The following is a 15459-nucleotide window of genomic DNA, read 5'->3' as shown; positions in this document are numbered from 1 at the left end:
ACCAGATGAACGTCAGTTAACTCGATTACCAAATCATGACACTAAGAGGTATTTCAATATATTTTAATATAAGTAAGTATCAAATAGATATTAATTGGTCTTTATTTTGAAAAAAACAAAACAAAGCCCTGAACTTTGGCAAAATGTAGGCATTCTTTTTTAAAAACTTTTATTTATTTTTAAAATTTCTTTTCAGTGTTCCAGAATTCATTGTTCATGCATCACACCCAGTACTCCTTGCAATACGTGCCCTCCATAATGCCCACCACCAGGCTCCCCCACCCTCCCACCCCCCACCCCTTCAAAACCCTCAGATTGTTTTTCAGAGTCCACAGTCTCTCATGGTTCATCTCCCCCTCCAATTTCCCCAACTCCCTTCTCTCCATCTCCCCATGTCCTCCTTATGCTCCAATAATAAGCGAAACCACATGATAATTGACTCTCTCTGCTTGACTTATTTCACTCAGCATAATCTCCTCCAGTCCCGCCCATGTCGATACAAAAATTGGGTATTCATCCTTTCTGATGGAGGCATAATACTCCATAGTGTATATGGACCACATCTTCCTTATCCATTCGTCCGTTGAAGGGCATCTTGGTTCTTTCCACTTTGGCAACTGTGGCCATTGCTGCTATGAACATTGGGGTATAAGTTTCTTCTTTCCTTCTTCCTTTTCCCCTTAACCTATATTCTCAGCTATGTTTGGGGACAAAGGACTGAACACGTTTTCTGCGAAGTGCCATCATTTGCTGCTCACAGGAACCTATGACATTCGCTCATTCATTCAGTTATCAAGTATTCATTGAGTGCCCATCATTTGCTCCCTTAAGGAAGACAGAAGCAGGCTGCCATAGCTAATGAAAAAAAATCTAGAAAAGCTGGTGGGGGAGTAAGTGGCTGTATCCCCAGAGGGCAGGAGGAAGATGAAAGGGAGGACCTTAGGGGGAAGTCTTCAGCTGGATCTTAGTAGAGGATTGCCACTGAAAGCAGGAGCAGCCAAAATTCAGGGTATGCCATTTCTGTTCACAACTCTCTTCCTCCTGCCTTGGAATAAAAATATCAGTGGAAATTATTCTGTAAATGTGGCCATTATGTTTTACTTCTGCTGATATTGAAGTTCGTCCTTGTTCCCCGAGGACTCAGGTGAAGGTGGAAGGGAGGCAGTGGTCTGGGTAGGTTGGAGATGCCAGCCTGGAATTTAATATTTTCTGTAGGCAATCTCTTCATGGGTAATTGAAAGTGGGCTCTTTGAAATGCTAGTGATTTAATACTTTTCTTATGAATTAAAAAATAGGCACATGCTCTTCCTTTATTCTTTATAAAGTAGCCATTTAAATATCTTCCAGTGTTGGAAGTATTTCTAGCTTAAATATTTTAGAACTTTGAAAATTAAAAGGTTTAGTATTTAGGGCAAATAGTCTCTGTCCCATTTCACATAACTAGAGCTGAACCTTTAATATCCTGACATTTCCTGGCACAGGGACAAATGCTGCCATGTTTTACAGCTACACAGAGAGTGAGGTAATCACTAGCAGCAGAGGCATTGATGTCTTTCTCTAAGTTATTCACAATCTTCAGGTCCCACATGTGCCTATTCCTACCTGACATCTCCTCTCTGCCACATTCAATTGCTTTTGTTAATTTCATCGATTTTTAAAAAGAGCAGTTCTGCTTTCTGCTTGCCTTTAAGGTAGGCGGGAGGATTGATGTATTTCCTTCACTTCCATTCCCTGCGGTTGGTGACATTTTCAATAAATAATCTTATTTTTTTGTTCTCTACTTTGCATTATAAATGTCTTCAGAAGGTACAGGCATAGGTACCTGGTTTTACTCACTATTACATGCGCACCTGTGTGTCTATGTACAAACGTACATACACACAGAGATGTACTCACACAGGAAAAATACAATGTGTACAAACATTATAAATATGTAATTTCACAAGGTGGCTCAGTGGGTCGGTCCTTAAGCATCTGCCTTTGGTTTATGTCACAATCCCAGCGTCCTGGGATCAAGCCCAGGGTCAGACTCCGTGCTCGGCAGGAAGCCTGCTTCTCCCTCTCCCACTCCTCTTCTTATGGTCTCTTTCTCTCTCTGTGTCAAATAAATAAATAAAATATCTTTTAAAATACATAATTTCACTATAATATAAAAATTTATATAGTCAGGCAAATTACTGATTCATATTTATATGTATACATGTGAACATTTCATGTATATATTTTTACACACAAATTAAAGTGTTGGGAAGCCAGAAGGATGTAGAAAACCATATTTAATATATCTGGTCAGTTAGGACTAATTTCAGTCCCTGTCTCTGCACCTAAAAGCTGGGTAACTTGGTAAACTCAGTCAAGTAACTTAACTCCCTAACCCACATATTCTTCACCAGAGTTAATAAGAGGTAAGGTTTTATTAATATGCTCATTGGGTATTTGTGTATATTAAATAAAATCAAGGACCACAGTATTCACCCTTGCTGTGAGCTTAGAATACAGCAAAAGATGAATGTTCCCTGCTACTAATTTATATTGTTTTTGTACAGACATGAATAGCCATTCTCTAATTAATGATAATTGGTTCCCTGCCTAACTCTAATTTCTGGTTAAAGAATGGTTAATCCAGACCTTTTTTTTTTTTTTTCAATTCTTGTTAAAAATCTTCCCAAACCAATGGACTCTACAGGTTATCTGAGTTTACTAAAATGATCAGTGTGTTACATTTCTAAATATTAAGGAATTATGCTTTATGTACAAAATCTAATAAATTATATTTTTCAGCCAAATCACGAGGAAGATGTTAATTAAGCAATGGATGTTTCATGTGGTTCTAGAACATATACATGTATATGCACACACATAAATGTACCTATATGCATAAATAAGATATATGCATATATATACAGTACAATAATATACAATGATAAATGCAAAAGCATAAAGTTAAACCGGAGAATAAAAATTAAATTCATGATAGCAAAATCACAACACTTTTATAGAGGCTGCTTGGGTAGAGGGTAGGGTATGGGACTTAAAACAAGAATTCTTTTTCATGTCTTTGTGTCACAATACTCCAGCATGTGATCTCAGACAACTCAATATCTACAAATCTTGCTTTTAACTATAACCTAAATGTTCTATAAAATTATTGTGCAGAAAACTTTAACTTCTAAGGTATGGGAAAATGTATATTTTACATTTTAAGACTAGTAGAGATTTCACATCCATGTATCTGTTTGTGTGTGTTTATATGAATGAATTTATCTATCTTTAGGTAGTAGATTCATTTTGGCAATCTTTAAGATAATATGTTTTCCTGTAACATCTGCCTAGCCCTACTTGTAATAATGAAATCTACTCATGAAGCCATTGTTCTGAAGTTCTATCCAATGGGGGTGTCTCTGGCATCTAGATATGCAATTTGGGAGCATAATGGCAGCTCTTGTGAAAGTATTATTTTTACATGGTATAAACATGGTCTGTGGTTGATACTTAGCATATAATCCAAAAATCACTCCAGGATATATCCTTATCAATTTTCACAGGTTACTCCGTGTACAGTGGCTCAAGTTTTAGATTTGTATGGTAATTGACTCTTCAAACAAAATTTACCAAATGCCCAACTATGCCAGACTTTGTGCTGGGAATTGGGGAAATCTGGAAAGTAGAATCAGACCCAGTTCCTGTCTTTGTAAAGCTTCTAGTCAGTATGGGGAGCAGCATAGGAGAGAGTGCCATGGGCACTCTTCAAGATCTTACAAAAATGTGTACAATTGTAAATGTGGTTATGTGTTAGGAAGAAAAGATGAGAGCAGTATTTAAGTAGTAAAAATCAACTGGATTTGGAGACAGATTTTAATTGCGAATGGATTAAAGAAATAAGGATATAAAATATGACTCTTCGTTTTCTGGTTTTAGTAACTGGATAGATAATGGGGTCTGAGATAGGAACTGCTAGAAGAGTACCAAGGTTGACGTTGGAAGTGAGACGTGAGTGATGCTCGGGTTTGGATATGTTGGATTTACGGTGCCATTGAAATATCCCAGAGAAACTATCAAGCAGGGCAGTTATCTACAGGATTCTAGCATTCAGAGGACAGTTCAGGGAAGATGATATACATTTGGGAGTCACTGGTATTATGAAGATAATTGAAACTTTGGGCATGTATAAAATTACTAGGAATAGTATAGACAAGGAAGTAAGAGAGATTAGCAAAACATTTTGAGAAACTGGTTATAAGAAACTATGTAGATGGATGTGCATTTGTTCATAAGCACTATGTCAACAACAAGAAATTGACACAGGTACTGACAAAATTCAGGAGTAAAATGTATAATCTGAATATTACAACTGATAACATAAATAGTATCCATTTGATAATTAATATTTATCTATCTAATGTTATTAACTTATGACAAATATGTATTCAAAGTTGGTGACTTTGATGGCATTAAAACTGAACATGTTGGCTTGCTAAAAACAGCCTGAACAGCATTGAAAACTGCTGATATTGATGTTTTCATAATTTGGACATTAAGCATTAAACACATATTCACACACTAACATTCACGCGAACATATGCACTTAGCATATGAAATGTAGAAATTGAGACTTAAAAGAGATCAGTTAATGAGGTAGACAGAGCATTTAATAAGTTTTTTCATTATTTGTTCTTAGACATTGCCAGCATTAATTGTGTTTTATATATCATCTAAGTTACAAAATCACTGAAACTTTTATTGAACAATAAATATTCTAGGTCAGCTAGAGTTCAGGAAATAATAAATTAATTTTAAATTGGCTTTTTAATTAATTTGTTTGGGGAAATACCTATATGGGCAAATAATGATAATGTAGAAAGGTATGTTCAACAGAAATATCCTTTAACTAGTTTGTCCTTCTCCTAAAGGAAATGGTTTAATGGGGATGAAAGGAACATCATGATAATTAATAAATAAACATCTGCCACCATCTTATAAAACATGCAGTAAATTAAAGGGTGGTCACAGTAGTGGTCATTAACAATTACTTTCTCTTTGAACCTTTTAAATCATCATTCATCAAAAACGTAAGTTGAAATGATAATGAGATGGATGGATCCAAGCACAGCTGGACACCTTCCTTTTGTTCCTGAAAAGAACCTGTGCTTGGTAAAGGACATGCTGACAAGCTCACAAATCGAATTGCATGCAAAGAGCTCAGAGCAAAACCAGTACATCCCTGTTCCCTATGTATCTGGCACATGTAAACTTTTCTTGGAACTGCTTAGCTAAAGTGAATAAATGGCTCTTGGGTACTCACCCAACTTTCTGTATTCTAGATCCCATGGGGTCAGGGTTGGGGTCCATCTGCAGCATGAAGTGGGGTGCCTATAGCCACAATGTCCACATTGGATGGAGTAGATACACCGGCCTTGGAGAGCTTGTGCATTACAAGGGGCTGGATTTTTTGGACTGGGCTCTTCTTGCTGTAAGTAAACACTATACCACTAGAGCCTTCTGGGGCTGTCTCTCAATCTGACTCTTTGAATACAAGACTTGCTTTGACCATTAGAAGGAGGCAGAATTACTGGTGAGCCAAAATCTCCCTTTCTTTTCTTTTACTTCTGTCTTCACCATGAGAGGGGCATGCTCGAAACAGCTAACTGGTCACAGGAAGAGGACAATAATAATCTAATACAGAGCTATTCTAGCTAATGTGCCCCAACCAAGCACAGCCTAGAACATAATTCCCAGCATACTTGCTGATGATTGAGTGAGGCCAACCAAGACTATCAAGAACACCCAACTGAGCTGGAGAAAGGTGTCTGCATCATTTCTGAGCAAAAGTATGGATACTAACCTTTAATATGTAGGAACATCCCAATTCTATAGCCTCAGAGGGCTTGGAGAACTCTGGGGTTTCAACATTCTTGTTGAAAACTTATTTCCATCCATGCTCTGGATCCCATTCTTTTCCAAACAAGTCCTTGACCCTGGCAAAAATTTAACCTTTCATGGGGTGTCAGCTACTTTCAAAATTGTTGATTGACACTTCCAGCTTTGTGTTAATTTTTTTTTCTAGAGTGATAGGGGTTAACAATGAGCACTCAATTCAATTTTCATTGTGACTGCTATTTCTCCACCATGTCTCAAATATTTGATACATGGTACCAGCTATGCATTTGCTTCAACCACTATAGGCATCCTTGTTTACTACTGCTGAGAATTTTAGCAACTGCACGGCCATCTTGTGCCCCTTGTCAGCCAGCAGCAAATAGTTCAGCTCTAAAATATCATGCCAGTGTCTGCTTTCTTGGGCCACTCCTAGCATAAGGTTGTCCAGGTTGGGTTCTCAAAAATGTAGATTCTGAGACAGGGATTAATGTTGAGGAGGTTTACCAGGGTGTTCTCTTGATATCGAGGGAAAGGAAGGGACATGAACAAAGCAGGGTTGACATAAGGAGAAGTGGGATGGTGATGGAGGCTCAGTGGAGGTCTCGGCCAACCTTACAGGGGTATTTGACACTAGAGTGACCCTTCTGAGTTCTGTGGAGCTTTTCTTCACCGATCACTTATTGAACATAGTCCATGTGGAGGAAGTGACTCTCTTCAACTAAAGCAACCCTGAAAGCTGAAAGTTGAAGGTTTTCTGTGGGCAGCAGTTCCAGTATCTAGAGAATACCTTTATTCCTGAAGGAGGATCTTGAGTCTTCAACTACATAATTACATTAAGTAAATTATGACTATGACGCAATGAAGACAGTTCAGCTTTTAAACCAAAAAATTTCACCTATTTACTTACTATCATTCTGAAGTCTTCTAATTTAAGAGAACTCTTTGTGGCTATATATTTTCCTGTGTTGATTCCCTCTACATACATAAATATCAACTCCAATTAGTTTTTTTTTAATGTCCCTTTTTCTAGTCAGAGAGATTGTGTAGAAGATGCCATGAGTTATCCTTAAAAAAAAAAAGTCACTCCGCCAACAAATACCAAAGACTCCATTTTGTTAAGTTGCTGTTGACAGGATGATAGATACCACAGTGTTTATTTGTCCAACTTTCTAACCATTAGTCTACTTTCTACAAAAAGGTAGTATATCAAAAGATAATGAATACACTGCAGATATTCTACTATTACTATTTTTCCTCTACTACTTCATTTGCATACCTAAAGTTTTACAATTTTTCATATTTAAGGGGAAAACATCTACAGTAAATGGACCATGTTAAATAGATTGAATTAGCCTTTCCAAAGGTCTCTATCAAAGCTGAGATTAAACTACTTTTAGATTATATTTATCTAAAAATTTATTTTATCTTCTATTAGAGTTAATTTCCAGGGGATTGAAGCTCTGCACTAATTACCACCTCTCATATGCTTTCAAAGCTCTTATTTTGAATCTGAGTATCATGTCCATGACCTATTTCTGATCCCCCTGCAAATTTGATTTTTCTAAAATTAGATTTCACATTACTGTTAATACCTGCAGATTTCAAAACTTTTACATTAGATTTGGAAATCACTCTTGGTTCTCAATAACATTTTTCAGAGAGAGAGAGAGAGAAAAAAGTATTGCACTTCTCTTTCACTTCAACATCTGTGATTATCTTTCTCTAAGTTCATTTTCTTGGCAATGGGAAAATTTTCTACTCCTCAATTGGAGAGTAACCAATAGTAACTATCAAAACACAGCAAAGAAAGTATTTTTTCTATCTTCCAGTTCCTTAAAAAATTGATGTGCCTTTAGAAATTACTCTAGAGATGTTTATAGAAAATTGTTAGTTTGGGGAAAAATATGCCAGATGCACATGTTGGTTGCACAATAGGGAATGGGTGGTAGGTTTGCATTCCATAGTTTTACTGCACTGTGGGAAAACCATTGTTCTAATCCAAAAATGTGCTTCCCAAGAGCCCCAAATCTGTCACAAGGATTGATTGTGTGGAAGCTGCAAAAGACAATTCAGCACAATTTTCTGGGGGATAAAACATTTTTACAAGATTCATTGGAAGGCCCAGTCTCAAGTAAATAATGCAAAGGCCCTTACATGCCAAGCTCTGCCATCACACAGCTTCCTCTGGTAAAACATTTGGTTTATCATGAACCCATTTTGACTCCTTTGAAAGAGAATTATCTTCCTGGAAATATTACTTTTTATAGCATAAATATAGATATGAAATAGATTTAACCTGTGATTAAATATCAAGTAAAAAAATAATTGAGGTGTTGTTTCATAATATTAACATGTTTAAAAAAAAAAAACAAAACAACCCTGAAGGTAAAATGTGGTTTCTTTCTTTTTTTTTTTTTTTTAGAATTCTTTTTTTTTTTTTAGTTTTTTTTTTTTCAGCATAACAGTATTCATTATTTTTGCACCACACCCAGTGCTCCATGCAATCCGTGCCCTCTACAATACCCACCACCTGGTGCCCCCAACCTCCCACCCCCCACCCCTTCAAAATTCTCAGATCGTTTTTCAGAGTCCATAGTCTCTCATGGTTCACCTCCCCTTCCAATTTCCCTCAACTCCCTTCTCCTCCCCATCTCCCCTTGTCCTCCATGCTATTTGTTATGCTCCACAAATAAGTGAAACCATATGATAATTGACTCTCTCTGCTTGACTTATTTCACTCAGCATAATCTCTTCCAGTCCCGTCCATGTTGCTACAAAACTTGGGTATTCATCCTTTCTATTTTCTTTTTCTTTCTTTTTTTTTTTTTTACAGCTTTATAAACATATATTTTTATCCCCAGGGGTACAGGTCTGCGAATCGCCAGGTTTACACACTTCACAGCACTCACCATAGCACATACCCTCCCCAATATCCATAACCCCACCCCCCTCTCCTAACCCCCTCCCCCCATCAACCCTCAGTTTGTTTTGTGAGATTAAGAGTCACTTATGGTTTGTCTCCCTCCCAATCCCACTCTGGAAAACAGCATGGAGGTTCCTCAAAATGTTGAAAATAGAACTACCCTATGACCCTGCAATTGCACTGCTGGGTATTTACCCTAAAGATACAAACGTAGTGATCCGAAGGGGCACGTGCACCCGAATGTTTATAGCAGCAATGTCTACAATAGCCAAACTATGGAAAGAACCTAGATGTCCATCTACAGACGAATGGATAAAGAAGATGTGGTATATATACACAATGGAATACTATGCAGCCATCAAAAGAAATGAATTCTTGCCATTTGCAATGACGTGGATGGAACTAGAGGGTATCATGCTTAGCGAAATAAGTCAATCGGAGAAAGACAACTATCATATGATCTCCCTGATATGAGGGAGAGGAGATGCAACATGGGGGGTTGAGGGGGTAGGAGAAAATGTGGTTTCTTGATGTTATGGATTGAATTGTGTTGTCCTAAAATTAATATATTGACATCTGAATCCCTAGCACCTCAGAACACAACTATATTTGGAGTCTTTAAAGCAGTAACTAAAATAAAAGAGGTCACAAGGTGAGCCTTAATCCAATATCAGTGTCCTCATAAGAGGAAGAACTTTGGACTCAGACACATACAGAAGGAATGTGCATGTGCAGAGAGAAGCTGACCATCAAAAAGTGAAGTAGATAGGCTTCAGAAGAAACTGACTCGCCAACTTAATCTTGGACATCTAGCCTCTAGTACTGTGAGAAAACAACTTTATTAAACTTTTGTTTAATCCACTCAGTTCAAGGCATTTGGTATGGCAGCTCTAAAAAACTAGTAACGTGAGTCTTAGATCTATTTGTTGAGAACATGCTAGCAAGAATTCGTTATACTTTCTAAGGAGAAATAGTTTGCAACACTATATTGTGTTTTCATACTTAATAGAAACTCAGTGGTTTGTGTTTATATTAGAGAATAGGGAATAAGGCCTGTTTTCACGTATGTACACTCCAAATGAATGAGAAGCCACTCATTTATATTCACATCATATTTTCCTTGCAAAACCATCAAATGTATTTGCAAGAAGGCAAACTACAGAAAATTCAGAAGACAAATTTTCCGGACTATTGTTGTAATGGAAAAACTCAATATCCATCAAACACAACAAAAACCTGAAAAATGTAGTAATAATATAATTTGTAGATTTATTGATTACATATGGTAAGCAGTAAAAATGCAATTTGCCTACTTTATTTAAGTAACTTCCAAAATCTTTGTCATTTAATTTCTGAGTATGGACATTATTTTGAAGAAAAATTGATATTTTTCATTAAATGTTAATAGATATATTCCATGATACTTTAATATGTTATTATTTTAAAAACATAATAATCATCATATCTTTAAAAATACAGAGCAAATGAGATGCCTGGGTAGCTCAGTCAGTTAAGCCTCTGCCTTCGGCTCAGGTCAAGATCTTGGGAGTCCTGGGATGGAGCCCAAGGGTAGTTCCCTGCTCAGTGGGCAGTCTCCTTCCTCTGATGCACCTCCCTCTTGTGCTCTCTCTCACTTACTCCCTCTCTCTCAAATAAATAAAATCTTTTAAAAAATACAGAGCAAAGTGTTATACCTAACTAATGAATCATTGAACACTACATCAAAAACTAATGATGTACTATATAGAGGCTAACTGAACATAATTAAAAAAAGAAAATTTTATATTTTCTAATAATACCGTGGCTTTGATTTAGTATTTTATTTTTTCCAAGTGTGTGTGTGTATGTGTGTGTGTTAAATACATGTCCCTGAAAAGACAGTTCCTAAATTATGGAAAACATATATACTTAAGATGTCAATATATTTGGAAAAAAGTTACAGAAGTATTTTGGTTGTGCCCCAGGTAATTTCATTTTATTTCAACAGAAATTGTAGAGAAGGTATAAGAATTGTGATAAATATCAGCAGTACAGAATCTTGCCTGTGTTGTTATCCAGCATGGTGAAAAACAGAGCGATATCCTTAAGTGTCATTTGACAGGAAAACAGAGCCATATTGTTTCATCTTTTCATTCCATTCAGAATAAAAGTAGATTCAAACCGATTATGGAAAACATTGTATAGCTTAATAAGGAAAATCCTGTTGTGACAGACATGAAATTTCTGAACATCAAGTTTACAACAAGTTCAACAAAATGTTATCAAAATCTCGTCTTATTTCGTAATATCCAGGTTTCTCGGTGCCTAAGTGTGGACTACGAGTGGCCCTCTAGAGATGTTTTACTCAGTGTCGCTGTAGCACCTGTTCCTTTTAATTTGCTCTTCCACAGTGAGTTGTTCAGGCTGAACCTCCACTCTGGGAAATGAAGGCTTAGCTGCACATTCACTGCTCAGAGCACCAAAACTTGGATTCCCATTAATGGGGGCTGTTCCTATGGTTTTATCGTGCCAGTGTTTGACATCCTTCCCCAGTTCTCTTAGATACAAACATGGCATATTTTTCATGTGTTCTACAGAATCTATGAAGTCATGTTTGAAAATATTCTCATCCTTTTTGGAAAAAGCAGTGATTTTCATGGTATTAGAAAAGAAGAAGTGTAGATTTTTGTCATTTGCATGGTTTCTTTTGATGTTTAAGATATTTTTATCAGAAGAGGTTACGGAACTTTCTTCCTTTACTATTAACCCGCCACTGAGGCCGGGTTTGGGAGCAGACTGCACAGGACTGCCCACAGTAGCTCTGTCAGCCTGTTTTCCAAGAGCCATCCTGAGTACGTTCCTTGAGTATACCTTTTCAGATTCAAACATGCCAAGTAACTCTGAGATTCTAGATGCATTTTCTAAATTTTCAATTTGATATTCATTTGCAGTGTAGTTTGCTTCTCTTGACAGTGGTAATAGATTAGGAAATTCTAAAATAGATGTCTTCTGCCTGCAATTATTCAGACATGAGATGGCCACATAATTGTTATTATTATTCTTATTCAGATTCTCCTTACAACTTTCTGGCACCACCTCACCATCAGTGTTAGTAACCTGTAAAACTTCTGCACCATCAGGTTCATTAGTTTTCTCATTTTTCTCCTTCTCAGCACTCTGCACAATCACATTACTGTTGTCATTAAGATCCATTTCACTTTTCCTTTTATTCTTTGTATCTTCAGCCTCATTCAGCTTATCTTGCACATTCTTATTTCCTTCCTTCTTCTCATCTTTTCTTGCTTCGTACATTTCCATTTCTTTGATTCCTACAACATCCTCCTTCTGACTTGTATGGATGGACTGCAGACACGGTTGCAGGAAAGAAATGTTATCTTGAGCTGGTCCTTTATTTTCCAGAGTTTTAATGTGTTCTATCAGTGATTCACTTTTGAATTCAGCAGACGTAGCAACTGTCATTTCCGGCGGCCACTTAGGTTTACTCATTTTGAGCTCTTCCTCAAGGGGGCAGGTTTTCTTAGGCATCTCCTTGGAAGGGGGCCAAATGATTTTTAATTTTCCCCTCTCCCTGAATTTTCTCAAATCATCTCTTTGCCCTTTCCTGAGACCATCGTCTAAATGTTTATGAGGATCCCCAAGTATGGCAGCGTTTTCTGCACTACTTTTACACGTATTTGTTTTTTCATTAGGAGTAAAGTCCACTGAGCTGCTTTGACTTTTGCAATTCCATCGATCTTTATGTTGCTTGTGTCCAAAACCTTCATCATAATTTCCTTTAGATTTGAAAAGTTGGTTAAAGTGAGGTTTACAGTATATTTGTCCATGAAGTGATGCATAATTTCCCAAACTGCCAAAAAGAAAAAAAAATGTTTAACATTCCATATATACACTGCAAATTCATAGGGAATTAGGTAATTAATTATTTCAAGAATGAGTCAGAGATTCAGGGCAGTTAACTTACTGGCAATAGGAATGTGCTTATTAATTGAACATCCTTGTTAGATAACAGTTACTGCTAATACCCCACATGATGCATGTCTTATAGTATTTAGAATTTCATGCTAGATGTCAAGTATTAGTATAATAGGTATCATAGTGTAATGTATGTGTGGTTATAGATGGTAAAAATAATAGGACTAAATCTCTGCTAACCCAGTGATTTATGTGAGGGGCCACAATTTTCAATAAATACTGAATAGCACACACACACAAATCAACCATTTAAATTTCCTTGTTAACAAGATTTTGAATGAATTCGAAAGCTTGCCCATGCAATTGTTTATTTGGCCTCTTTTGGGGAGATTAACAAATAGAGTGCCAGTTAAAATTAAAGTCAGTTTAGTCAAAGGCATCCTTTTTAATATCTCTGAATCTCACATACAATCAGATAGACCAATTAGACAGTAAAACTTAAACCCATGGATAAAATTTATAAACAAATTAAATGACAAGGTACCCCTTCCAACCCCAAGACACAAGGAGGAAAGAATAAACTAACAGCTATAGTGGCATCTGTGTGAGTGATAGCAGAGAGAGTAAGGAAGTTGTATGAAAGACCACAAAATATGAGACCACAAAATAGCCAGCCAGTGTTTCCTGGAAAATATCATACACTAATCAGAGAATAGTAGCTGAACAAGGAGGGATTTTACCTTCTCCATTAGCCAGTGAGTGCAAGGGCCCTGTGGTAGGAAAATCTGATGAGGATAGAGAAGTCAAACTCTCAAAGCTGACAAATTGAGATTCTCCTTTTAGGACAAGACTTTACACTGACAAAAAAAAATGTGGAAGTGGAATCAAAATGTAATTGGATAATGATGACAGCAAAGAAAGACAAGGTCCTGACTAACATGGGGGAGAGGAATCAAGGCAGGAAAACCCAGAAATCAAAACATTATATTTTTTGGACAGTTTATGAAAACTGGAAGAGGTAGTTCTATGGAGTTTGGGAAAACCATCCTGAATTTTGCCTCTTTCTAAGGTCTGGGAAAACAAATGCAATAAAAAAATAAGTAACAGGAGAGTGTTGAGGCCAAATATTATATAATGTTATTGTAAGAAAAAACAGAGTAAGGAGTATTCATTAATATCCCCACAGACAATGAAAACATGTTAGAGAAACATGTTTTCAATATCAAATTTTTAAAAAATGGATTAAGAGACCTTAACACATGATAGAGACTTGAAAGAACAACATGAATTATAATTAGAAAACATCATAAATGTGGTGCTAGAAATAAGGGAAAAAAAGAACTAAAAGAGAGAAAGTCAGTAATAAAAACTAAACTAAAAGCAATAAAAGAGTAAATAAAGACAAAAGAAAGTATTTTAAGAAGAACTAGGGGAATAAAAAGATGAAAATTTACAATCAGAGAAAAGGAGAAGGATTTGAGAGAAAGATAAATATTAAAGATAGGCACAAAATAACCATGTAGGGATAAGAGGAGTTCCTGAAGTAGAAAATAAAACAATGAAATAGGTTTAATATTAAAAAGCTATAATTTAAGGAAACTTTCCTGATATAAAGTGGTCTGAAAGTGCATACTGATAGAGCACACTTGGCAACTAATGTTGTTGGCCCACAATGACCAACATCAAGAACTATTCTAGTCAAATTAGTGGACTTTATTTTCATTTTTTATTTTTTGGACTTTAAATAAAAAGAAAAAAGTTCCTTTGTATTTATCTAAAAAGAAAAAAAGAGAGTATATGATTTATAAGGGAAAGAAAATTAGATTATCAGTCATTTGCAACATTTTATGCCAAAAATATGGAATAATGCATTTAAGATATTCAGTGAAAGTAAGTATAAGTCAAAGATTTTACTTTCAGCAAAACAGGCTTCCCATTATCAAGATCACAGGACAGACTTTTCTGAGGGAGATACTAGAAAATAAGCTTGCATAGCCAGACAGGCTACAGAAACATCTTCATATAGATTGGTGGCAAACATTGTCTATATTGTCATCTATAAACTGATGAGATGAGGACTATGAGGGAGATGGTGTGACACATGATGGCTGTGTCATATGACACCAAAGACAGAGCATGCTTTTTAAAAAAAATGGGGTGTGGATGAGTGGGGAGCAAATGTCATTTTTTAAAGTTTTCATAATTAAATTAGGGATGCTGATAGTTTTGCTATTCCAAAATTCTTATTCAAACAAATATGGGATATTCTAATTCTGTCATCTCCTTTGTCTTTGAGGACCAGAAGTCCTGAAGTGAAAGCAAGGAGACAGACGTGGAATAGAGAAGAGGCTAAAGCAAAAGCAATTTAGTTTTGAATTCAATTTGGAAATATTCCTACCAATTCATGATGTATTTTTTCTTTATATATAAATATTTGATAGCTCTTAACACTAAGACAGCTTCAAAATGGTGACCAACCCAGTTGAAAAGAGCATGGAGATTATAGTCTTCAAATGCTATTTCTCATGTGAAGAAACCAGGGCTTTGGGCAATGACTGATTCCAGGTTCAGGGGAAGTAAATGTACCAAATGAACATGTAACATCTGGTTCTATCAGGTAGTGAGGAAACTATCAAAGATTACTTAGTCTTGCCAAAAAGACCAGGAAACAACACGAAGAGGCCAAGGATAGAATAATTTGAGCTTCAGTAGTAATAACTGCATCCAGTTGGAGCCAATCAAATATA

General features: G+C 36.2%; 1 protein-coding gene across 2 annotated transcripts in view; it reads right to left on the bottom strand.

Annotated features, from left to right (window-relative positions):
- Positions 1 to 10747: 10747 nt before the first annotated feature.
- XIRP2 (xin actin binding repeat containing 2) overlaps positions 10748 to 15459 on the bottom strand; it is a 73904-nt gene continuing 69192 nt past the window's right edge. Inside the window, exon 7 of one of the 2 annotated variants that reach the window (XM_047722023.1) lies at positions 10748 to 12647. In XM_047722023.1, coding sequence (XP_047577979.1) covers positions 11141 to 12647 — 1507 coding nt within the window. In that variant the 3' untranslated portion in view covers positions 10748 to 11140. The remainder of the gene's footprint in view (positions 12648 to 15459) is intronic. The other variant, XM_047722021.1, reaches the window with a different exon arrangement.

Source organism: Lutra lutra, chromosome 3, assembly GCF_902655055.1.
Source record: "Lutra lutra chromosome 3, mLutLut1.2, whole genome shotgun sequence".
Classification (NCBI taxonomy): domain Eukaryota; kingdom Metazoa; phylum Chordata; class Mammalia; order Carnivora; family Mustelidae; genus Lutra; species Lutra lutra.
Note: the sequence above shows the minus strand (reverse complement) of the source record. Positions and strands in the feature narration are given on the sequence as shown.